Source organism: Stigmatopora nigra, chromosome 17, assembly GCF_051989575.1.
Source record: "Stigmatopora nigra isolate UIUO_SnigA chromosome 17, RoL_Snig_1.1, whole genome shotgun sequence".
Lineage (NCBI taxonomy): Eukaryota > Metazoa > Chordata > Actinopteri > Syngnathiformes > Syngnathidae > Stigmatopora > Stigmatopora nigra.
In genome coordinates this window covers 5,101,485-5,128,118 of record NC_135524.1, presented here as the reverse complement: position 1 = coordinate 5,128,118, position 26,634 = coordinate 5,101,485, and the positions used below count along the sequence as shown (strand labels likewise).

General features: G+C 37.7%; 1 protein-coding gene and 1 long non-coding RNA gene across 2 annotated transcripts in view; one reads left to right on the top strand and one right to left on the bottom strand.

Annotated features, from left to right (window-relative positions):
- LOC144210720 (ephrin-A5b-like) overlaps positions 1 to 11,859 on the bottom strand; it is a 50,138-nt gene extending 38,279 nt beyond the window's left edge. Inside the window, exon 1 of the mRNA XM_077737554.1 lies at positions 11,176 to 11,859. Within this exon, the coding sequence (XP_077593680.1) occupies positions 11,176 to 11,300 (125 nt within the window). The 5' untranslated portion in view covers positions 11,301 to 11,859. The remainder of the gene's footprint in view (positions 1 to 11,175) is intronic.
- On the top strand, positions 11,129 to 20,332 carry LOC144210721 (uncharacterized). The gene is made up of 3 exons (XR_013329442.1): positions 11,129 to 12,282; positions 17,783 to 17,857; positions 18,154 to 20,332. It is a non-coding gene; the product is annotated as an uncharacterized LOC144210721 (long non-coding RNA).
- The last annotated feature ends 6,302 nt before the right edge of the window (positions 20,333 to 26,634 follow it).

The following is a 26,634-nucleotide window of genomic DNA, read 5'->3' as shown; positions in this document are numbered from 1 at the left end:
GTGCATATATGAATAAGGGAGAGCTTTTGGATAGAAAAGCATGGATCTGGAGGGTTACAGAACCCAAAAAAGACATTAAAATCATTGGTAAACTACAACCTCAAGTAACCTACTACAATCATTGGAAATGTGCACATACAGATCCTACAAATAGCAAATTAGAAAAAGTTATTCCCAAGTAAGCGACAAGAATGAATAAAGCCCCAAGTCAGCGACAAGAATGGATCAAGCCCCTTTGCTAGCGGCAATAGGAATTGTGGGTTATTTCTACCCTGTTGTATCTGGCACAGTTTCGGTGATCTGTGCTGAGCGGGCCAATGACCGTGCAGTTGCTTCATGGCTCATTGGCTCTTTTAGGTTTGAGAGCTAAATCCTGATTGGTAACTCTTTGATTATTCCCCCCACTCCTTAAACCAGGGGAAGTCATTTATATATCGATTAATTTTATTGCAGTTAAGGGACTTTTTGTTGATGCTGTTTTTTTTTACGTTTTAGGTACTAGATGGTACATACCACATTGTGATGATGTTGCCAAAACACAGTAAACTCTTTGTTTGTGACTTTCCTTTCTTGTTTGCGGTTCAAACAAATACTGTTGAAATAAACTTATTAGAAAAACTAATTGATGCATCGCAAATAGATAAAATATCTGCAAAGAAATACAACAATGGATTTTTTCCAGTGTGTGGTATATAAGCACATTTTCAAGTTGTATTAATGTAACTGACTAAATGCCACACTGCATCTTAGCACCTCGTCTCCCACTGATATACACGGTTGGGTTGCTGGGCAAACTTTGGAGTGGGCCTGCCTTCGTACAGGACTGGCTTGCCGTATGGTAAACGTGTGTGACGTCTTAGCTGCTGCTTTTCTTGTAGCACCCCCACACAACCACAGTGTATCGTGTGTCTAGACTTTGCTTGTACTACCTACTTCTTTCTATCTTTATAATTGATCAATTTGTTCTTTTGCGTCAAGCCCCGTACCAAGCACACCCGAATCGTAGAAATTATAGAAAGTGATGATATGCTATAAAAATTGAAACATGATATTTTTGTTAATGAGGTTTTGGTTAATAAATTCAGTTTTACTTTCGTAAATAAAACTTGAATTAACAATTTAAAAACAAAAAATGGGTGAAGAAATTCGAGTTTCACATTGAAACATTACATACAAATGTTTTTATAATTATTTCACGATTTATATTGAACTTATAAATAAATGTAGACAATGTATAATGCATCTATCACCTTTTTATTTCAAATGTATCAATTATCTATAGATGTGGCATACATTTTTACATTTTGGGCATTAAGATTGACTAACAGACTACATATTTTTCAATAAATGGACTAAACATATCCTTTTATATTAACAATTGTTATTTACCTTCAAAATATATATGCTAAAATTACAATATATATTACATGTAATTTTAAAGTGAATTAATAATTACAGAATTTTTACACAAAACAGACAGCCCATATAATGCATAATACTTAAAACCTCAACTCTAAATGTATATAAAAAATGAAGATAATATAACAATGAAAGATTTTGTTTCCCCCTGATCTGGTTTTGGGGATAAGAAAAATGTATACCAAGTCAACAAAAACATTAATTTACCTCATTTTGGTGATCATATTTATACAACTCCAAAAGTCAACCAAAAGGATTATTCCTTTCTTTGCTATATCCATTGTCAGATATATGAGCAGTGAGCTATAAAGGCTACTACTAAAGGAAACCTAAGACGCCAACATACTCAGGAAACAAATAAAACATCTTTATGTGTTTGCTTTTATGACCTTAATAGGCTAAGTCAAGGTCCAGTGACCTCTAAGTGCTCTACCGGACACGCGGTTTTTTTTTTTTTCAACCAACTTCAAACTTCTGCTACCGTCTAGTCTACACAAATGTTTTTTTTTCTTGTCAGCAGAGCTTCAGTGATTTTATTACGCTGCAGAAGATGTGCAAAAAAAACTCACAAATTGACAAATTTCCATAAAGTGCTTAACATTTAAAGATATAAATAAATATAAAACAAACATGAGCAAGTCAAGTGTCTCATTTAAAGTAAATGATAAGACTAACCCAATGTAGGGAAGATTTCTTTTCTTTAATGTAGTTTTTAATTTCTAATGTTCATGCCTACTATTGAAAAAGAAAACAATATTTTAGTGTTCTTGTTTTTTGTTCTTAAATAGGATTTTGATAATTATTTGAATATTTTTATGTTTTTATTTGTGTTTATATTTATAAGTTCCCATCATTGATGAACTGGCGGCAGAAATGAAGCAGAAAACAGATCTAATCACCATTTACGAATCATTTATTTTGAGAAATACATTTTTTTATTTAGCTAACTATACATCCACTGTTGCAAAGCAATAATAAAATGATGAGATTATTATATTCTACACAAAAAACACTTAAGTTTACTTCATTTTATTTGGTACACAACTATGTTCTTTCATTAGCTCAATTAGAAATGTTTTCAGTGTTTTTTGTGTATTTGTGAGCAATCTTTATTTCAAGCCAAACACACCATCACTGATAAAACATTATTCCTGTCTAAATGCAGATATTATTGATAGTGATAGTATTTATATTTGCTGTTTCACCACAATTTTACATTTAAAAATAGCAGAATACATCTTTTCATAGATTGAGGAGACACTGAAACTCTACTACTCTGGTAGTATCAGGTTGTTTCTCTGTGACATTGTCTCTTTTGTTAAACAGACAATACAGCCTTGTTGAACTATTAGCATCTCTTTGTGGAAGTAGTGATGTTCGCCCCATCAGCATTTACAGTGAAAAAGACTCCCTTAAAATTCGTAAAAACGACAAACGTAGAAGCTCAAAATCACTTTTCAGGTCAGTTCTGACATTTCCACTTTCTATCCAAAGACACTAAAAGGTGAATTAACCTGAATATACACTTGAATCTTACTGGCACACATAAGCAGGAATGACAGTCAACAATATATCTGAGAATGAACGAGTCTCTTGACGGAGGCCGTAGTACTCCGTCGGAGTAAAGGTTTCTCATTGGCGGAGAAGGGGGCACTGTGGTTGGCTAACGTTTTGACATATTCTGTGTCGACTCAGCGCTGGGACCTGCTCAGCCAGATGCCCTCCTCTCGTCCCCTGCAATGTTTGCAGCCCCACGCACGCGATCCCTCGCTACGCTTGGCTGCACCCTCTCATCGCATTACTTCTGCTATTCTAACTCCTCCATCAATTATGCACAAGAATAACTCGGGGCCCTGATGGAGCCAAGACATAAAAGGGGATCATGGATGTGAGCGCTCGCAGCGTTGGCCCACGTGCTGCCGCTGTGTTGCTGCCCTGACCACTGATATGAGCTCCAAGGTGGATGCTCTTACACCGCACACTATGTGTACTAGGTAACACAGCAGTCTATGTGGGGGGGAAAAACAAAAAAAGGTGACATTTCTTCACAGGTGAAGTGACTTTTTATGCCCGCCCTAGAAAAGGTGTTACTCATCATTACTTAGATTTTTAACACGTTTTAATTCATTTAAAATAGCTTTTTCAGGGATAAATTATAAACAAGGTAAACATTTAGCACTGAAAAACTGAGTTGGATTCCTTCATTGAACTCCCATGTGTTACGGTTATGGATAAAAATACTCATAAATGTAAATATAATATTATTGCTGTTGTATGTTTGCGTGAGGAAAGTTATTTAAAGATGTATGAAGAAGAAACTATTTTGTATTAGGTTTGCTTAAAGGGGTACTCAATAGAAACCCATAAAAAGACACTGCAACGAAGTGTGGGTAAACATAACGTAGTACAAAGTATGAGAATCGAGAAATTCACAGGCAGTCTAAATTTGTTTCACTTTTTAAAAATTGGAGGACTTACGTATACTTCAATTATTTTATATGTAACTTATAGAGACTTCCCTTTGATGCAGTGTTTAAGTGTCAGATCTTAAACTCCTCTCGTAATTCCCTACGATTCGTAACCTACTTTCTATTCTTTGACGCAAAATGGAGTCGAATTTGGAAAATGGCGGCCTCAGCTGGGCGCCCCGCCACACAGTGTGCGAAAAAAAAGCAACGAGGAGAAGTCAGCAGACGTGATGTCATGGAAAATATCGAGACAGTCTCAAAGTTCAGCAAATGAACCGTTGTTTGAATTGGGTTTCTGATAGAAATACTATTTAATCTCTGGAATCAGTGAAACAAGCCGCCAAAGGTGTTGTTATTTGACATAATGACGCAAACTCGGTTTAAGTCATGGTGGTCCTGACCTGGATTTCTCAAGGTTGCGTGCGAAGGATTGTCCGAGTATCGGGAGATCAGAAACAGCGTATTTAATATTTCACAAGTCTCAAAGCGCCTAGTGAACAGAAATCCTATTGGAGGAACTGTTCAATTGGAACCACTAAAGATCCAACAAAGTCAGACTTAGTACATCAACTGACACTGACAAATTACATGCATGTATTCACGTAGTATTTCCTACTACTCTACCCTGAATATACTTAAAACATTTCCATCAATATTCTCAAAAAAGAAGGTCAATTCACACTTTTCCAGGCATGTCACTATGGTTAAATCCTTCCAGCTGACATGATGTGTTAGAATCTTAATATGCTCTGTGATTGATTATATCAAATCCAGCAAGAGAGACACAAAAGCCTTAAGGGCGGACAGTCAAAAACTTCTGGATATAATCAGCAAAATGACGGAATAAACGGAAAGTCTATTGAACATTCTTAATGTTGTTTAAATTCAACACATAATTACTTTGATAATGCAATAAAATTCAGCTTTAAAAAAGACTATAAAGTAATTTTTGTTAGGCTCAATGAATTATAATGTTAAAATATTATTCATGAACGCTACTATTAAGAATATATATACATTTTATAGATTCCTTGTGATTGGCTGGCCACCAATTCAGGGTCTCCGCTGCCTGGGATAGGCTCCAGCACCCCCTGCAACCTCTGTGACAATAAACAGTTTGGAAAATGAATGAATGTATATACGTATATCATTTTTTAATAATGAAATACGCCAATGTTCATTTAAAGATGTTTTAAAGCTCTGAACCTATGTTTCGCAATTTTAGAGGACCCCGTAGTCACCTTGCAATTTGCCATACGTTGCCCTGCCCTGCAAAGTGCAGCAAGCTTGTACAAACTGTTAGCAGCTTAGTGGCTCTTTAGGAGTTTCTTGAAAGCAGTTTTTCGGAGCTTTACTGCAGTCATTAGGAGGTAAGACTGATTAATGTGAATGGTCAGGCAGGACCTGGCTTTCTGAAGGAGGAACACAGAGGGGTGAAGGGTCCCACAGGAAGTGTTTTGTGTCTCCGCACAAAAGGAGGGCTGACCTCTTAAGCCCCTTAGAGCTTCTTTGCTAATACCCTCACCGGTGCCTACAAAGACACAGGGGATGCCATTTCACCACTCACATTTAAACAGCATACACAAAAAAAGCCTCGGCCAGTTTCGAACAGCAGAAAAGTGAATCTCTGTGCAGCGGAGTGAAACCGAGATTAGGCCTAAAGAGTCTCCCGCTAATCCATTGACTGGGGCGCATATCAAACAGAAGAAAGCTAAAGTCACACAATATCTTATCACAACACAGAGGGGGACTTATGAGACCTTTTTGGTAGCATGACAAATCTTCAAAAAAAGAAAAAAAATCTCCCAGATCAATGAAACAGTTTCTTTTTAAGACAACCTTGAGTATGGAGACTTTGTGGAAGTATCACTGTTGAAATAATATTTGGTATAGGTATATATGCTGTGACACAAGTTAGGTGGAGAGGTAGAAAAAGAATATTCAGGATTTAATCAAATACAAAATGCTGAATATTTAGTCAGATTTTTTTCTTTATAGCTGAGAGAAAAACGTTGTTTTAATATCTTTTTTCTAGATGTAATGTACCTACATATCATATGGGACCATGTCACACTAGAATAATGTTTTTAGCATAAACAAAGTATTCTAATTCTCACAATATTCCTAATAAAATTGTAATAGGGATGATTGCAGTAACTTTGTACAATTTAAAGTTCATAAGTTCCAGTAATCATCAGAATTTACAGCAGCTTGTCATTTAGTAATAATTTGTTTTCTGCAATTGTAGAAAAGAGCAGTAGACCTAAACTGAAGCATTCACACATCAGAAAAGGTCAAGCAATTTCACACATTTGCCTCTACCAACAATTTGTCCCTTTTTCATATATAAACCTAAACAGACTGGTTGATGGAACCTGCATTTTTGTTTCAACACAATTCAAGAAATTGCGACCATGTGTGACTGTAAAATTTCAAAATTATCTATGACTCATGCATAGATGTCATAAATTAAAAGGTTTGACTAGATTAAATTCTGCCTCTTTTATAAAGCTTAATGTTTGTCTGAGATAGTGGCAATCATTTATAGAGTTTTCTGTGAAAGAACTATCTAGTCTATTCACTCCATTCCATTTTTTCTGGTCTTTATGTACTATTCACAGTAATAAATAAAAAAATGTTGATTAAAAATCCAAATAAAAGAAGTGTTATTAAAAAAAAAAAAGACTTGTACGACTCTTTATACACTTGACGGTAACCTCTCATCACTAGCCGCTGTCAATCAAAGCTGAGCCGCCTGAGGGCTTCGCCTTATTAGTCAGAGCGTTAAAAAAAGAGGGCTGGGGTCACTCTGCTCTGCAGGCAGGGTCATCAAGAGCATGAGGAATGACGGGCGTCTCCACAGGACCATTGATACCCGCCCTGCAAGGAGTTTCAAACCCCTAAAACTAATAAAAAAGGGAAATTCACAGTCTAACACATCTGGAGGAGAGTTTTCTTAAAGCAATAGGATGCAATTGTTTAAGAATAATCAAGATGAATTATAAATTTGTTAGGATTGTTATGGGGTGGAGATACCAGGAACTATTATAGACACTACTCTGATAATGTACAGTAAAATTTAAATTAGTTGAATCTCTACAGTAATTTTATGGAAAAAAAAACATTTAAAACCTTGACTGTGTGGGATGTGATTCTCTTTAATTTAGAATCATAAAAGACTGGAGCCCAGTGAGTGTTTTTAATGGTCCAGCACAAAGTTAATAAAACGGAAGATAAACCCTGGATTAAAAAAAAAATAAAAACACATCCTTTTGACCTGCACTTATTGATACTTTCTAAACCTCCTGGGCAGGAAATCACATTCATTGAAGGCTCTTTGATCCGCCTCGTGAGAGTGACACTTCCTCTCAGCGGACACGCTTGTTCTGACCACACCCTGTGACTCCCGGTCCCAGTCGTATCGCCTCTGGCCTCTTCCAAGGAAGCTCTTCTCCCACCCCCCATGACTCTGTTGTTATAATTCCTTCTTTCTATCTCAGACAACACATTCACACTCTACTCGGTCTCCTCCTTCTCCCCTGTCTGTCCCCCTCTACGGTAAAACGCCGGCTCCGGGCCACTGAGACAACAATAGCCGTCTTTAAAGCAACCCGCGCTGGCGCTGGGAGAAAGATTCTGTCCTGAAACCCAGTCAATATTTGGACGAGGTTGCCTTTTTGTGTCCGTTTTTAATCCAAGCGGAACCAAGCGGCGGGGAGCCGGGGAAAGGCTGAGAGGGGTAAAGCGAGGGTAAACACGTGAAACAATGCAAACGGGCCAACTCACAATACCACTGGGAAACTATCACAATATCACTCTGGCACCCAGTGTATCAAGTGGAGTATTGTTCCTCTAAGTGAAGATTAAAAAGAGAGTGGTGGAAGGAAAGCAAATAGCGGAGGTCATTACTCGATACAGAGAGGAAAAGTAGGTGTCATATTGAGGTATTCACATTGCAGGGGTATTAACTCCAACACAAACAAACACAAACCTCAAGTACACAACTAGAAGTGACAGTGGTAGAAACAGTGCATGATCAGAGGTCATTTTGCTCATTAATCGCAATGATAAACATGAACACGGGCCAGGGAAGAGATTCTTTGGTAGCAGGATAGGGAACTATCTTGCATCTGCTACAGAAAGCTTTAGATGACAATTGTTACGGATAAAGGGAAACCCTCGGGGTGACGGTGCTCCCACAGAATGTTGGGTACCTTCTCTACCAGCTGTCAGCTTGTTAGTCCAACCCAATGAGTTTCTTTGATGAGGACGGATATCAGTTTCCATGGCGTCGGAGACACAAACAGCTTGAGAGATTAGGAACCGAAACCGGCCCCGAATTCTTATGTTGATCCTACCTATCAGCAACAAATAAACACCTTAGGCCACATCAGCGCCTACGTGTGGACCATATGGACCTGAGAGGGTTTTAATGAAGCAGCTAAATAGTGGGTGAGCGGGGAATTCACTAATGGCTACTTGTCAGAGCTGCAGTAAATGCCCCACTCACACAATTTCTTCTTTCGTTGGGTTACAAAAACAGACGTTTGCAAGCTGCCAGGAAACATCTGCGGCTTATTTTTCGCACATGAGCAATGCGGCCACAAAATACAATGCTTTACATTCCTTTGATTTCTACATTTATGTCCTTGTCACAATTTGTAAATGTGGGTCACTAATAAGAAGTATGACTATTTGACTTTAAATGGTGAAAAGAGTTCAGTAAAAAAGACTTTGTAAGTCAGCAATTGAAGTGGGTTTGGAGTTAAATGTCATTGTGATGAACAAGGAATTCCTAAATAAAAGAAGAGTTAATAATTTATATGAGGCTGTTTCACAGATTTTATTGAAGAATTTAGTCCAATTTTAAAAATAGCCCAAATAGAAATTGCATGTTGAGAAAAAAAGAAAATACTTCAAATAATAACAACCAGGCTGTGTAATTTCATTTACTGACTGTGTGAATTCAATGTGGTTTTGGCAGGAATACAATACATTCATAAAACTTTCATTGATGTAAACACGGGTTTGCGGCAAAGTATTAGAGATTTTATGAATCCAAAGTGACTTGGAACAATATGTAGAAAAACATTTCAAACCCAATGCACTCATGTGAGCAGGCAATCTCAAGGGCAAAATGTCACCAAATGGATGACAATTATTTTTAAGATAAATGATGCTTTTCTGACAAAATCCTATTTCCATTTTCAAAGCAAAATCCTATGCGAGTGTTATTCGAATGAAGTATATAAGCATGTAAGTGAAAAGTCGTAGTGAAAAATGTGTAATTTTACACATCTTTAGAGTGAGAGCATTTTGTGGCCTCCCACATTTCGAAAATTTCTACCGAGCACCATCGGCGGATTTTCGAAATCTGCATAGCAACTACGAGAGAAGCGCATCATCAAGTGAATGCGGCATTCATTGCGTGGTTGACTGACTCCATAGGGAGCAAACAATGTTAAACAATTTCTAAACATTTGTACTGTAGTGAACAAAACTGCTCCAACTACGTCTACAAAGTCATACATTTAGGGGAATATTGCCATATTAATACATATGGAGTCACATTAATCAATTTAAATGTTTTTTTCCCCCGACAAAAATCCCATATATTGTGGTTTCTGTTCAACTCCATTCAGTTTTATGAGCTCTACTGTCATTGTGGAAGCTTTTCAAACACAGCGGCATGGCTGAATCATCCTTGGGTTGTAAATCCCTCCTCCAGCACGCTGAGTCTTGCTGTCTGAGCCTTATCAGCAGCATGCATCAGCGCAGCCAGAGATTTTTTCCCACACATCAAAGCATTGCAAACAGAGGTCCATGTTTATTTGTAAAATTACAATTAAGTCTCTATGTTGGTCGCTTTCAAACAATGTAAACTAAAAAAAAAAACTTCTATATTTCACGATTCACTTCTCATTTCAATTCTAGAACTCCTGTTGGGAATTTCATGAATGGCTGAGTATGCACTGCTTGCTTTTGGATGTCGAGCTTCTTTAGTTTGGTCAAAATATGCAGCAGAAATAGCAGAAGAAAGGGCTAAGAAAGGTAATTTAGAAGTTGGGACTCAAGCACCCCATGTGTTCAAGAATTCCAACAGTGGCTGTAGTTGCATTAAACAGCAGGGTAACGGGCGACACTAGCATATAAGGCTTACTGAAGGTCAAAAAGGGAACCCAGCTTTAAGAATGCGTCTTGTCTACATTATTCATCTTAGGTCAGATTTAGATTAAAGTCATGAATGAGAAAGGGACACAGTCATTTAGTGTTAGTCATTTATTTAGCTGCCTTTCTCTCAAGACAATGCCTAAGGGGGTTGCCGTGCCGAAACCGTCATTGAGCCCCCCTGTAGTTGGCGGTCCTAACCCGGTTTTGACCCTGACAACGGGTCTCCTTCGCGCCGCTTAACCTGGGGCTCGCTTGGTTACTATCAAGTGTGTGACCACAGTATGTGTGGATCTCTCACAAGATCCAGAATCAAGCTGTGCCTTGGCCGATGGTTAAAAAAAAAAAACTCTGCGTGCCCCCTTATTGTTTTCCCCAGCATGGGTCAGGTGGAGGGGGTAAAGGCGGCGTGAAGGGCGGTATAGTAGCCAAGAAACTAGACTTGGGAACAGTTTCAAGGCCAACAGAAAGTACAAGAGCCAGTAATTAAAACTGTTATCAGACACAGATTTCTGCCTCTAACCAGCTCACCGACTATCTTTGATGTTAACGTGCATTTGCATTTGTCTCACTAACATCCGGTTATTATAAGGGTTCAAAAGCAAGAATTGGCTGTCTTGGTTGAAAGTATGCCAGCTGTCTTATGCCAGGTGTGTCGATGAATATTATTTAACATGTTTTTCTTTCTCTAGAATGGAAATAATACAATGAAGACAAGCTGAGAAGTTTCATTTTTTATGGAGTAAAATAAGTAGGTTACACACTATGGATGGATGGAGTATCTAAAAGAAGTAAGCCCTCCAACCCATGTCAGCTGAGTACAGTAGATGAGACTCGGCATTAGTACTCATCCGACCACTTACACGATTTAAGCACCCCCGCACGTGTTTGATTTTCAAATGTGGAAATAGTAGCGAGGAGAATATTAAATGTGAAATGTTGTGTAAGGACACACAGTGAGGGGGAAAGGATTGGCAGTCACCTGTTCAATCCAGAATTGTTGAGTCTTGATGCAAGTTCATTTTATTTTATTGTATTTATGTTTCGATTTTATATGCTTTAACCAGGCTGACTGCAAAAGGGTGTCAGTGCAATCGAGAGCCGAAGGAGGCGCACTTACCTGGGGTTGGTTCGGTTCCAGAAAACGGCGTACCGGTCGGAAACCACCTTGGAAGCCGGATCTTGAGCGTCAACACACGCTCCAACGACGAGGACGAAGACGAACAGCATTCCCACCTGCGGCATGTTTGCAAAAACGCCAAATCAACAAGAGTCCTGGTTTAATTTCAAGATTCTGTCGGATGTCCTGAAAGTCAAGTCCATTCACTTGTGAAAGTTAGTTCCGAAATCTCTCTCCGATCCAACCACACTTTGTTCTGTGTTCTTCCACAACAAAGTCAAAGAAAGTCAATCACTTAGAGAAATGCAGCGGATTCAGTTCGGCCAACTTGTGCGGCAAATTCCCGGAGAAGACGCAATCTTTGGAGCGTCAAAAACGTAGACGGCAAAATATCACAATAATGTTCCACTGGGTAGGAAGGAATATGACGGGAGTCCTTATTCTGCCATCGTCACTGGAATCTTCTGTAGCTTAGGTTACTCACCAAGAAGCCGACGAAAAGATGAAAATTAAAACGAGTCTCCGAGATGCTTCACATACAAGCCGTTTATGCGATGGAGCGTCCACGGAGCGTGTCGCACGACCGTGCGTGGACGAGAAGCAGTGTTAGCAGGCTGGAAGAAGCAGACCAAGTGTGAACAGTGAGTCTCGCAGCCATGCTCCACGGGTCCAACCCCCCCGCCGTCACCTCCACCCCCCATCACCCTCTATCTCGCACACTCTCTCTCCCTTCTCGCTGTTGTGCCAGTATGAGCGTCCACTGCAAAAAGTGTCCACATCCCGGTGTTCTTTTACAATAAAATACGTCAGGAAAATCGGATCTGCGTATTAAAATGGATGCACTGTTATAGATTGGAAAGGATTTGGTTTGTAAAGCTTGAAAATCCAGGCGTGCTTTCAATGCATTGAGATTTGAAGTAGCATATCTGACTTTTTGCAGCGTACAGTTACATGCGCGCACGTACGGATTTGAATGACGGCGGTTTCACTTACAAGAACAACATCCTTGATCGCAGGGTGCATCTCAGTTTCCCAGGCTGATCCTATCGTAAACTTGGAAGAACAAACGAGCCTACTTTCACAGTCTCGTCTTAGAACAACATGAAGGTAAAAGTTCTAGTTTTGTTTTCAAAGCCCCCTTCCTATTTTTTTCATATTTTTCTTCTTACACGCAGCTCCATTTCATATTTTATTACATCTTTTATGCGTTGGTGAAGCTTTGGCATCTTTTTTCTATCACAAATGAAAAAGCAAACCTTTTTCTATGTATTATGGGTTTTTTAAGCCGAGGTGAACGATTCTGGCTGGTGACAGTATAAATAAACAGTTTTTGAATGTGTGTATTGTTTATTTTGCCATGTTTTTCTTGTATTGTGCCATGCAATATTCCCATGAGGTTCATTCATATCTGTGAAACGTCACTGCAGCGTGAGCTTTTCTGCATTGTGACTCATTACGCCACGCGGTGGTGATCATGGAAAGAGCATGCATTTGAATCAACAAGTTGCACTGCATTAAATTCATTTTCCTGACTTAAAATGCTACTTACAGAACCCCTTTTAAATGAAATGTGAATTACTGGTTGCACTCTTGCTTTCTCTTAACATGCAGGTTTAGGAATGCCTCTTAATTCTAAGCATGAATGAATGTGAGTGAAAATTAAAGAAAACAACTTCTGGCAACAAATCCAGGATGTGGTTTGACTCTCACAAGTCAACTGGTAAACTCCAACTCACCTGTGACCCTTTTGAGGACAAACGTTACAGAAAATGGACAGATAGATGAAAACCAGAGACTCAGTTGGATAGTTAGCATAATCCTAAAAATACCACTGATGTCTGGTTGCCAAAGGGGACAACCTTTCCCTAAAACTAAGATTTATTTCAAGAAATGTTGGTGACCTTTAATAAAGCCTTCATATCTATGAGGTTAACCTCCAGTACGTGTCACAGTTTTAGCATTCCAGTCATACATAGTGGACTCCGCAAATGCATTGACGAAAAGAGATGATGAAAATGTATGAGCTGTCATATATATGAGCAGGTTCCGGATGTGTGAACTTAGATTGAAAGGGATGTGGTGAATTAAAACTCAGAAGCCACTTTATTGGTATACACAAAAACCTTGAATGATAGCCAACATACTAAGTTGTAACCTAAAAGATGCTATTTATAGACTGTGCATCATTTTCAGTGACAGTGGTATAGAGATATTAATTTAAAAATAGCTTTAATGTGAAAATATTGTGCATGTAGGGATACCACATGATTTGTCATATTTTTCTAATGTAGTAAATAGTGCTCATGACTAAGTAATTCAACACCATTAGGCCTACATAAAAATGATTAAATGTATTAATATTTAGCTTTAGGAAGATTATTTTTTAGACTAGTTATATTAGATAACCCCAAACATGAACAGCTGTGTCTAAATAGGCTAGAATAATTTTAATCACAAGGCCAAAAAATATGTGTAGTTGACCTGAAAGCCGTTATGATCCTCTTTGTTTGCAGTATATTTCACTCCTCCCGGTGTTTGTTTGGGTGTCCACCAGTGTGCCGACAGACGCGCGCGTGTCACGTAAATTCATGAATTGAGTACACACAAGCGTGCAGACTTGATGAGTTTGCATGCATGATTCTATTGTGCGGCAGTGTGTGTTGTGTGCGAACACAGGGCCGATCATCAAGCTCGATATGGCGGACTATTGAATGTGCAATAATCACCTCATCTCCCCTGCTAAAGTGGCTGTCCTACTTCATTTATGCCTGATACACGTCTGTGTTCCTCAAGACAATGGAGTCGTTATAAATTAGGGTCAGTTGGTCTGCCAACACGAATCGCAGCAGTGCATGCCAATATTTCTCATGGCCTCATGATAGGGGCGGCATATTCACAAGAGCAATAAGATCACATGATGGAGAACATATGACATGATTTGGAGAAGAAAAGGCACTTATAAGGCCTTAAAAAGTTGTTGTTGTCATGCAATATGTGGTAAATTATTTTTTGTTGAATGCTAACTATTAGAAGTTAAAATTGCTCAGGTATTTTTAAAGTAACTTTTTAAAAAATGTACTTACACAAGTTCTTGGAAACTACGTTCTTCAAAATCTTCCCAAAAGTACAAAGGGTCAAACAGAACTGATGCTCATGTTTAGCTATTGTTTCCTTCTTTTCTTTTCTTTTATGTTATATGCTTGGGCTTCATTCAAACCAAATTTCTAGGAGTTTTTAGTTTTTTTGTAGCCATACTGATGGGAAAAGTACATATTAAAGAAAAGATCGCAACATATGTGAGACACAGTCCATGTTCACAGGGTGCAAGAAAAACTACAAGGATAAGTCAAGTTCACTTTGATAAACTAGGGATCAAATTTTAAGTTACATGGGTTCTCATTTAAAACTGTAACTCGCAAATGAATACTCTGCTAGTCTTATTGAAGTTTTACAGGTAGAAACATCTAAGTCAGTATATACACATTAGGAATGTGACCATGGCAGATTAATGATTAAAAACAAAAATGTTGCAGTCTTTTTTTTGGCTTTTAAAGCGACATCTGTGTTGCTAATCAGCCTGGCCTGAAGATCAGTTGAATTTTGTCACTTGGAAGATTAAAAAAGGTTTCCAAGGAAAAACAAATCAAATTTTTCAAATTGGGCTGCATCTTTAATGCTATTTGGTGAATCATATGTTTCTCTTTCTTTCTACGTTGCTTTGAGCCATTTGACTTCCTTAAATTTTCTCTTTTTTTTAATGAGTTTCATATTTTCCAACTTGCTTGTGATGCTATAGCCAATTTCTCATGGAAAAGTAAATGTGTATCTCGCTCACATGGGATTAGTTCACCCTTCAATCCTTCTTTTTCAACTCATGTCTAAATCTGCAGCATTAAACTTCCCAGCTGGTTTCACATGTTGCTCTGATCAGATGTGGTTGAAATGAATGACAGACCAAAATATGTATTCCGATAAGTAGCATGATTCAAATTAATGAGGAATTCAGAGTTTGGGGGGGTACGGTCGCATGAAAGATGGCCGTATGAGTGAGTGAGCCCAAAAAAAGACGTGGGAGGTCTGAGATATTCTAGTCCAATTTGCACTCGTGGGTCTGTGTGTGGCACCTGGTTGAACTCTTTTTGTATATATGACCTCCTGCAAATGCAAACATACAAACTCACACATCAACACAAAAAGCCTTAGAGTGTGTAAACTCGCATAGACAGGCACACACATATACAAACACGCATGCACGATTGCACACGCACCTCACGTAACCCTTTCTTAGCTTCATGTTTTCATAGCAATGTAAGGTCTACTTGTAAGTATGTAATGTCCATGACCCATGGAACATGCCATGCTTACACCCATTACCAGTGAGGGCTGCTGACAGAGGAATGTTAACTATGCAGTTATTCAGGGCTAGTGTTTCCGCCAGATTTGTACATTTTGATCATTGGAATGTAAAATATCTCCCAGACCAATAGCAGAAACTTCTAAATCATTTGACGCTGTTCGATCGCAAATCTGGTAAACCAAGTTGGCCTGAAATCCAATTTCAAAGTGTTCCGAGTGTATGTTGGAAAATATGATGTACACATTATGAAAGTTAAGCATTAACTGAATATTTATTATCCAAGAAAACTTTCTGAAAGGATGACCCTCATTTACCACCCTGTAAAAACGCATACTCAAAGTTCAATACTGTCTTTTGAAGCACTTAACATTCACAATCATTGACCGTTATGGAAATCAAATTGATATTGATTGGATCATGTTCCACTGCCACTGATAGAAGTCAAATCCAATTTAACTGGAGGGTTGGCAGCGATCAAACAATCCCAGTCATAATCCATTGATCGCCTTTCCTTTCCAATTAGTTAATTTCATCACCACACTCATTCATTTATTTAACAAATGACACTTTTTTATAAGAATAATCAAAAGTATACTCAATATCGGCATTTTAGGCCACCATATCTGAAGCACTCGCAAGTTAACCTCAGTTTATTTTGGTTGTGATAACCACCAATCATTCAATCAATGAAGCTGCCTTAGTGATGGAGGATTTTGCCCCATTGTTGACCAGCATTCCAACTAACCCTCCACTGTTTGATTTAGGTGACCTTGACACCAGCCAGGAAGTGTCTGTAAATTTGTCTTGTGATCAGCCCAAAGTACCCTCTTGGTTGACAAAACTACCACACACTAACACTTTTTGTTTCTTTTAACTAAAAACAAACTCCGAACCTGCACAAGAATTCTCTGAACTTTCTCAACCTGTAATTGAAGGTCTGTGTGGCCCACAATTCCTTGCAAAAGTGAGCCCTACTGACCTACAGTCACAGCTGTGTGTGACCTTTCTGGTATCAGTTGTACAAGCTGAACAATCTTGAAAAGTCAACCAATTTGGTGCTGAAAGTCCAGTGCTTGGATTACCCATGATTGGCAGTCATTACTTTTTCAATCAATCCACTTGGCCTCAGTATTCAGCATCAAGAAGATTGTTCACTTTTTATAACCCCTTTCCACTATAATTATCTGGGGTTTTGATCACGTTGAGCTAGGTAATAGATTGAAAACTTAAAGCTGGAAAGACTGATCTGCTCATATATTGTTGCAGTGTTGAGATTTCGACCTGAGTAACGGGGTATTGACAGCTCAGTCTGTCTGTGATACGAATGAATACCTGATTCGGCTTTGGGAAGAAATTGCGAAAATAAAATTGACAATTTGGAACAAAACTGGTTGATTTTAATTTAGGTTTTGAAAAAGAAATCTCATACATTATCACATACACCAATAAATCTACACTAATTCTTCAAATTTCACCGAAAACTACAAAATGCTTCGATGTTGGAAGAATTTCAAGTGGTGCTGGCATTCTCATATCATTGTCACAGCTGAGCCACATTTTAAAAAGCAGTCCCACATTTCTTGCAGTAGATCAGATTTGACTTTAATTAACTGACTTTTTTAGGGGTTGTACTTGCTAAGTCCCTTCAGTTTCAAGAGTGATGTCTGTGTTGTACTACGGCTGTGCATTTAGAACTTGTCATTGCAACATTTACTTCTTTTTAGTCGCGTGTTGGCTCTCTATCAACCCACAGGGATATATGACACCCAAGCTGTTAAATGCTCTGCTTAGCTCACTAGCTGGCACCATAAATGTTTGTTTAATACTTGGAGCCAAACGGTGGGTCAGCTACTAATACTACTAAAGGACACAAATCAGTATCATTATTGAATACATGTGCACTTTTAAAATGAGTTTTCGATTTATTTGTACAGGTAAGTAAAATTATTGGAGAAAAATGGTTTCAAATTATTAATCTTTGTCTCGCTTACTTAGATTATAAAAATTTAAACAATGTTGTGCAGTATTTACATACATTATACTGTATATAATAAATCATAGCAAGCTGTTTGAATGTGTTTAATCCACTTTTGCAGTATCTATCTTGACTTTTAATTGGAATTCAATATTTATGAGTTTTTCATTTACCAATGGACTGTTCCAGTTAGCTAATAGAAATTAGGCACTCTACCTTGCTGTACTCCATATGCTTCTAGATTGATGATCTAATTCTAATCCAACCCTTTGCAGTTACAGTAATTGAAGACTACAAAGAATGACCTATCTACGTTGTTCATTACAATCAAGTCTTGGAACCGACGCATGGTAGGACAGTACTAAAAGTATTTTTTTTTATTATTTTGAAGAAAATGCAACAATTTGGTCACTGTACTATATTTTGAATTTGCATCTAGATAAATTAGCTATTCCTATGCATGAAATGTATTTCTTGAAATGTATATCCTAAAGATATTTTGTAAATAACAAGAAACGATTCAAACAATAGACTTTTTTTTAAAACCATGTTATAGACTGCTTTTGTGCCAACACCAGATGCAGTTTCAAGCAGTCAATATTGTCTGTGCGTTAAAAATGAAAAGTATTGATCTTTTTTCCTCAAGCTGCTCAGGCAATTGAGCCTGAGAAAATCTGCTTTCAGCCACCTAACATCACAAAATGATAAAAATGATAAACAGCATGGAACAGCCCAGTTCATCTGAGGGTTTCCACACTTCATGTCAGCGTGATTTCAGGGAAGGGAGGCAAGGAGTCATTGGCACCATCCAGTCCTCTAAGCCACACTGATAACAGCTTTATCTCTAAAACATTTCTGTCCTCCATCCCATTTGGACACCCTCCAGGTGTCAAATAGACCTTTATTTTTTGAGTGAGGCAATGGACAGACACCAATCCAACAGTCAGTTGACGGCAAGGTGTCGAAACTGAAATGAAGACGGCCATCTCCCTCTACAATCAATTTTGGGATGTATCCACAGGCCAGAAACAGCTTGTCATTGAGCAAACGGTAACTCGGTGACAGACTGAGGTCTGTGTTCGCCTCGGCCACGGTCCATTTCATAACTGCTTTCTTACTGAGTTCACAGCTGGATGATTAGATTAGAGTACCCTGTCATCCAATGGCAGAGTCTGGTGACATATAAACAGAGTTAGGAGAGGGTTTCTACCATTAGTTCCACACCATAACCACAAATGTAACAACTGACGTCTTTAAATTTGAGAGATGAATAGAAAGAAGGTAAGTATACTACAACCCACAAATTTACTGGATATATAAAAAGTTGCTACAACAGTAATATTAGACCAAATGAAAAGAAAAAAAACAACTACAAAACTATATGTCGGCTAACCACAATACAACTGTGGTTATGATTTTAAAATATACATACATATCAAATAACTCTAATATGCAAACTGTAAAAATATGTATTGAATTGTTGAAAATGACACAAATTAGATTTGACTTTTAAACAGGGCCTCCATGAGCGCTTGAGTAAATGCATGTTTTGTGTGCAGACATTGAAACACATAATAGTGATGCAAATGTAAAATCCACATGCACCACTGTGCTGACAACTTCTTTTTCTTCAGACTCAATACGATTCAGGGGTCGCCACACTGAATCACCCTCATCCATCTCTCCTTGTCCCGTGCATCTTCTGCCTTAACCTCAGTTCCTCTATCCACAAGTCTTCATTCACCACATCCATGAATCTCGTCTTAGCTCTTCCTGTGTGCCTCCATTTTCTAACATTCTTCTGCCTCTATTTTCCTTCTCTTCACTCGCAAATCATCTCAAGCTGACCTCAACAGCTTTGTGTGTCATTCATTTTTCTTCATCTCTTGAATGAGCTCAATGTTGTTCCTGCCCTTCCTTGTCATTGTCAAATAGAATCATCATAAACTAATAATATACCACAAATATAATATAGGACATGTATAATGTTTCTTTCTTTGAATGTAAAAATGTTTTTTATGAGTCCATGGTGCAGATGACTATTGATGTACTTCTCATATAACGCCAGTAAATGTACAGGCAGGGTAATTTGTTCATTTCAGTAAAGCTGAGTCATTCCAATATAGTATTTATATACAACCAGAGAATTTTAAATGTCCCTGAAATGCAAACTAAGGTCTACATAGTCTTGGAAAGAAAATAGAGTAATACTTGGAAGAAAATCAATAAAATATCAACTCCATAGTATGGATTTACTTTGATAAACTGTTTGCGGTCTTTCAAGGTTGCATAGTTTATACACAAATCCCCCCACGTGTTTAAATATTCCAAATGATGCATGGTGTGTTATTTTGTCTTGTGCAAGAATTAAATAAATTGCTAGTTTAGAAAGTAAACAAAGACTTATTAAAGCTTTCTCTTGCTTTTGCTAAAACCAGATGTGGTTTTGTATAAAAATGTTATTCAACATTTTCTATGAAACCACATACTAAATTCCAATAAAATGTTCAGTGCTGTGACTAAAATATGTAATCTCAGCACGCTTTCTAATAGCCGTATCAACTGCTTCCAAACCAAATATATGTTGCTCATGGTGCAAAAAAAAGTAAAATGGCTGAAAGACTCTCCTAGAACAGATGCGTATAAATGACATAATTATTGTTTTCAACAAAACATAGCATTGCCAATTTGACTTCACCCAAAAACCACCATCTCTATACAACTCTATTGGCATCCAAATAGGACTACAAGAAAGGACATAAAACATGTGTCTCATAATGTCTGAGAGAATGATGAAAAAGATGTGAGAGGTTAAGAGAAACACAGGGGGGAATAGAAGGAAAATGGAACAATAGAAAAAAGAAGACCTAGCTAGATAAGATTGAGTGTTGTAAGAAGATATGGAGTAGAATGCCTGTAGGGACACAAAGTTTGGGTGATATTTGAGAAAGAAAGAAGAGAAAAATACAAGCTGAAGGTGAAGGAAATGTGAGAAAATGAGAGCATAAGGACTAGCAACAGATAGACAGCAAAGAAGGATAGGTAGGAGATGAATGACAAGTGGGAGGAAGAACATTCAACAGGCAGCCCTGCCTGCAGGTCATGGAGGCCACAGCTGAATCCACAGATGTTCCTCAGACTAGAGGATCCAATGGTGGCCTCCACCCAGAAATAGGGGGCGATTTATCACAGAGGCCATAAATCAGCATGTCTGACCTCCCCTGCACATGCCCTCGAGCTTTTTTATTCAAATGCCTGACCATCTATTAGCAGGCAATCACGGTAGATAGGGAGGGTGCACCGAACTGTTGAAATTCCTTCCAATCAAAAAAATTGGAATTCTCTAGAATGATAATAAGAATAATTCATATGTAGTATAAGCAATTGTGTGAGATTTATATGTGGGAATCTTTAAATTTCTGTTATTATAAAAAATATTGAGATGGTATTGGTATTAATGTAGGGCCAGATGATGTATTTTTTTCAATATTATTATTAGAAAGGCATGTTTGAGAATTGTATGAAAATCAATAAAATATTGTTTTGATTAGTGTGTCTAACATTTTCCCTTGTAAGAAGTTAATTTAAAGGTCTGGGCTGCTTAGACACCGCAATGGTTAAAACAATAACTAAAGCAAGTTTGCCTTCTTTAAGAACTGGACAAAATAAAAAGAAAAATAACGACACAGTGTAAATATTGACTTGTCTGGAAGTTGAAGGATGAGAGCCTTTATGCTTTGGTGCCATCAATGAATAGAGCTGAAGTGACTAAGGATATAAATCACAGCTGTCTGTTTGCTTTAAATATGGACAAGTTGTTAACTTCATTCAATGGGCTCTATTAACCCAATATTTAAACTCTAACCATACATGACTTGTCTTTCATTTTCTTTGAATTTATATTGAAAATATTCATCAATAGAAAATAATGGCAATATGAAATAACCAATTAGAAGCAACGCTTTCTTTTAAAAATAACAATATAAAAGAAAAAGAATATTCAGATTAAACATAATGGTAGACATTTATATACTATATGTTTTTACAGGTCATTTGACCATTAATTTGTGATTTTGCACATTAAAAGTTTGGAATCAAGTATCTCATAACAGAACTTTTTCTAATCTTAATCCAAACAGTGGCCACATTCAGTTGGAAAGAATTAAATGAGAACCACACATTCTTGTCGGTGTTGCATTGATGATAACAAACCGCACAGTGTTTTATATTTTTCTTATGGTATGTAGTTTGGTCTGAACATATGGCATGTGCCGTATCTACATCATGCACGTTTAAATTTGTTTTGAAAAATATAACACAAACCAGATTTTGTAGATTTGTCGATACTGAGTCCTGATTCTAAACCTCAGAAATGTTTCAAAGGGAAAAATAGCACATCCAAATGTCTTTTTTACCCCAATTTGAGTAATTCTATCTCACATTCATTCATTTTCTAAACTGCTTATCCTCACAAGGGTCACGGGGGTGCTGGAGCCTTTCCCAGCTGTTTTCAGGCACCAGGCAGAGGACACCCTGAATTGGTAGCCAGCCAATCACAGGGCAGAAGGAGACGGACAACTATTCACACTCACACATACCAATAGGGGCAATTTAAAGTGATCAACCAGGCAAACTCCACACAGTCTAGACCGACCTGGGATCGAAACCTTGACCCCCGAACTGCGAGTCCAATTTGCTAACCCCTCTCACAAATAAACTTGTAAAAATTAGTACAATGTGTTTGTATTGAGGTTATTGTGCAGGTGTACAAAATACAGAGCAAGCATAGGTCCAACCCATGATTAGAATAATTAAGAAATAATAGTACTGAATGTAATGGTATTGTTTCAATTAGAATTGCCTGTCACATGGCCAGCTGCTGTTTGGAGTTTGCCAAGTGACACCACATGATCCCCCCCCCCCCCCCTTGCCTCAATGCCTGTGAAATCGTACAGATGTAATGCACAGTCACCTTATCTCGTGTCAAAGCAGCAAATCTGTGCTAAATTCCCCCTGGCACACACAAGGAGTTCGCATTCCACTGGCCAAGTTCTCCACAAACCTCTAAACAGGGGTCCTCATTAGCAGGAACTTTTCTCTTAATAGCTCTTATTTTCACATAAGCGTGACGACCTTTAGAATGTAGGGGTCATAGGTTGTGGCCTGCCTCTCGTTAGCTCCATGCGAAGACACTGGTTACATGTTATATCCTAGTGATCGAATCTAAAGCTGAGGCTCACCCTCATTTCAAAAGAGACTATTAGTTTACTCAACCTTAACACTCAGCTCTGTTTAGAGCAGAGGAGAGGGACACGACCTTATGCATAAGCCCAGGGCTTTAAAGAGGATGACTCACCCTACTCTTTCTCCCCCCTTTTTTTTTAGTTGTAGACACATCAATTGTAACTATATTCTGACTACGGGTCGTGAGCATTAGCCATGTTGGATGCTGCTGTCATTCTGCTAATTATGCAATTAATCCATTCATGTATGAATTATGATTATATTCTTCAATGTTTTGATTCCTTTCAAAAAGGACTGAAGGGCCAGGGGCCAATTGCGGCCCACCAATTAAATATTTTCTCTCCAAAATTTGGCACCCACTTGTTGTATTAGTAGGTATTCTGCAATTAGTTAAATGGTCCATGTTTGATGGTCAAATTAAATATTTAAATAGTAAAAAAACAGTGCACTTAAAAAGCACGAATGAAAAAAGGCATTGATAATAATTAAAAACCTGACAAGGATATGCAGTGTTTAAACTGAATGAATAAAGAAGAATAATGAGAGTAATTCAAATCAGTGTGGCCTGTGATGTATTTCATTTCTAGTGTTTTATAAATCTCTTTTGGCTATTTGGCTGCCATTGACGGGAATATACGTCCAATCCATTTTATTTGGGACAGACCCTTTTCCTCTAACCTGTCAACAGGTGTCTTCAAAATTGACTTCAACATTTCCAAAGATTAATAACTAATATGTTTAAAATGTAAATTTGGGCTAGTCTATGTGCATTACCTACTGTTTCTGTAAAAGCCTAAAAGTTTGGGAGCAAATCCAAATAGTTCTCTTTGATTGCCATGTAAAGAGACCAATTTAGAATCCTAAAACTCCGTCAATAAAATTCAATCCTAAAATGTGCCCTTTTAAAAGCTAAAATAAATAATTAAAAAGCCAAGAGCCCCAATCCACCCCTGTCCAGTCAGCTTTCTGCCAGCTCTCTACGGATAAATAAGGTTTACAGACAATTAACTTCAGCCTGAAGCAGTAATTTGCTTTTCCTCTGAATCTACATTTTGTTGATCTCAGTGTGGATGCTCACAGGCATTAACAGCTAACAATGCTCAGATTTCTTTTTTCAACAACTAAGAATAAATAAAAATCACAACATGTTGATACTACTACTTATTGTAGCACTGTCTTTTAGATTATGCTTATGAGACAGAAAATACACACACAAACACGGGTTTCAAATGCACAGACAGGGTTTGATGACAATAACGAACACCTGGGTCACACAAGGGAAGGAGAACCAGTAAACACTCTGCAGGAGAGGACACAAAATGAAACGCTCAACCACCAAAAGTCCAACAAAACATGACAAGGTACTCTACTTTTTTTCTAATATTGCAAAAGCATGCATTGTGCAGGATTTTTTGACAACAGAAATTTGTGCTAGTTATGAATGAATGATTGTTTGTCTCTTGTGTGCTTGCAATTGTTTGGCAACCAATTCAGAAAGCATATCTGCTCATTGTCAGTTAGAAAAGCCTCCCAAACCCATGTGAGGATGGTCAGTTCAGTATAAAATATAAACGATAAATGCTTAAACTCTGAAGGTAGAAACAAAACCTGGCAGAAATCTCATCAGTTAAAAAGAATGTAAATAAAGAATGAAGTCACCTTAAATAGACAATGTGTTGGACATAGGCTTCCCAAATTCATTGGAATTTATTAATATTTCAACAGTTACTTCATACAATAACAGATTAAATTCATTGGCAAATAGAAGAGGATGTCCTATTGCATCAAATGCAATCAATATGATACAGTTGAGAAGAAAAGAATTACTAACACTGAAAAGACAGGCCCTTTTATGTTTAACACTGCATATTTTGATGAGGATATAACAATAAACTCTGCTTCTTTATTGCCACTGGTTTCAATTTCAGCTTGCAAAAGTGAAACAGCAGATACAGTGCATTAAAAATCATCTTGTAAAACAGAATATAACCGGTAATCATCCATTAGAGAATAACAACTATAAAAGGTTCACTGTATAAAGCACATGAAACTGATGACAAATGCAAAAGAAAATAAACACCAGAGCAGCAGTTCTGAGACACAGTAGGTGCTACCACACCCCAAAATCTGTTCAGAACAAATTTTTCATGGGACGATTTTACGGTATGGGCCCTATTTATAAACATCGTCTAAATCTGAACCAGACTTTGGTAATATTGGGACAAGTCCTGCCCTGTGATTACCTTGGACTGCTTTGGATACGGGAGTGAAAATTGATGACTTGGTTGTCTCCCTGAGTTCAAATATTTGCCATTTTTCCCCAAAATAAATATGCTTGTTTGTTTTCCACACTCCAGTCTAGGAGAAACTACCCTGAACACTCACTGTCGTACGAGATGAGGGTTCACTGGTTTTCAATCTAGTGAAAGCTCGATTGCCAATTAAATGAAGGCTGGCTCACTTGCATGAAAACTACTCAAACCGCTTGTTTTTTTTAGGGTATTACCTTATGAAAGACATGCAGGAACTGTTTTAAATTGTGAAAAAAGCAACCAATTTATCCTTCAGAATTCAAAGGGAAAAAAATAATACTTGGTAGTTATTGATCCTGCAGCAAAGAAAACAGTATGATCATTTCAGTCTTCAATTACATGCAAACACATCATGAGATCCCCTCTGGGCTCAGTAACAAAGACGTCAACTGGAACGAGGAAATCCTAATGATAAACAAAGATACGCACTCACACACACACACACACACACACACACACACACACACACACACAGACACACTGAGAGGCTAATAAACTGGGAATTAATCTTGGCAGCGGATATGCGTCTCAGCTGGTGGTTTGACAGGAGACAACAGAGTGTTCAAGGACTGATAGAGAACATGCTTACGCATACTCACTGCTAATATTCAATAGTGCATTCTAACTCTTCAGTACTGCAAGCAAATAATACCACTAATGATTTTTTGCCAATGCAACTTGCGGAATCATTAAACACTGGGACATGTAATGTACGTAGCAGATACACTTTGATTATATTTAGCAAGGATTTGTTTTTTTTCATGGAAAAATTAATAGGGATGTTGACTTTTGATGGCAGTGCTGAGAACAATGTTAGAAAATTTTATTCTGTGTACTGATATGACCTTGAGCTTGTTTTTGATGGTTTGTGATGGGTACAAATACGTACAATATTAGACAGAGGTGGTTGAGGAGGTTTTCGGACAATATTTGCAGTTTGTACGTCAATGTATAACTGCTAGGGTTATGGTGGGGTCACAGCTAGGGCTTGTTGAATGACTGAAGATGGTTATAGCTAAGGTTAGGATTACAAATAGGATTTAGCTGGGTCAAATGGTGTGTGAGGTATGACGTTATTTTGTTTTATGTTTAAGCAAACTACTTGAAATAATAGGCCACCTTCAATATAGTAATTTTATTCAAAGTAATTTGGGCAAATTTGGAATTTATATCAAACTGTTATGATTGCAATAATCAATACTAAGTAAATTGGATTTTTAATGATTGTTGAAGTATAGTGTTTACAAAGTATATTTGCATTGTTGAAAAAAAATTGTACACACACATGCATTGAGTTTTGAATTGTTTTTAACCCATTGATTCATTTGCAATTAATCATGAATGAATTCCTAAACAAAACTCTGTCAACCTCCACTTCTCAGGGTATAGTTATGCATATTTAATTTCATGTTGCTTTTGCTTCAGCACACATAGCTGAACTTTCTGAAATGAATGGTATACTTTATAATTATCTGTGTGCATACGTAAATGCATAGAAGATAATGCCTCCAGAATGCCGCGAGTATATCACCCTCGCCTTCGGCTGCATAAATGGCACTATTAACATGCAT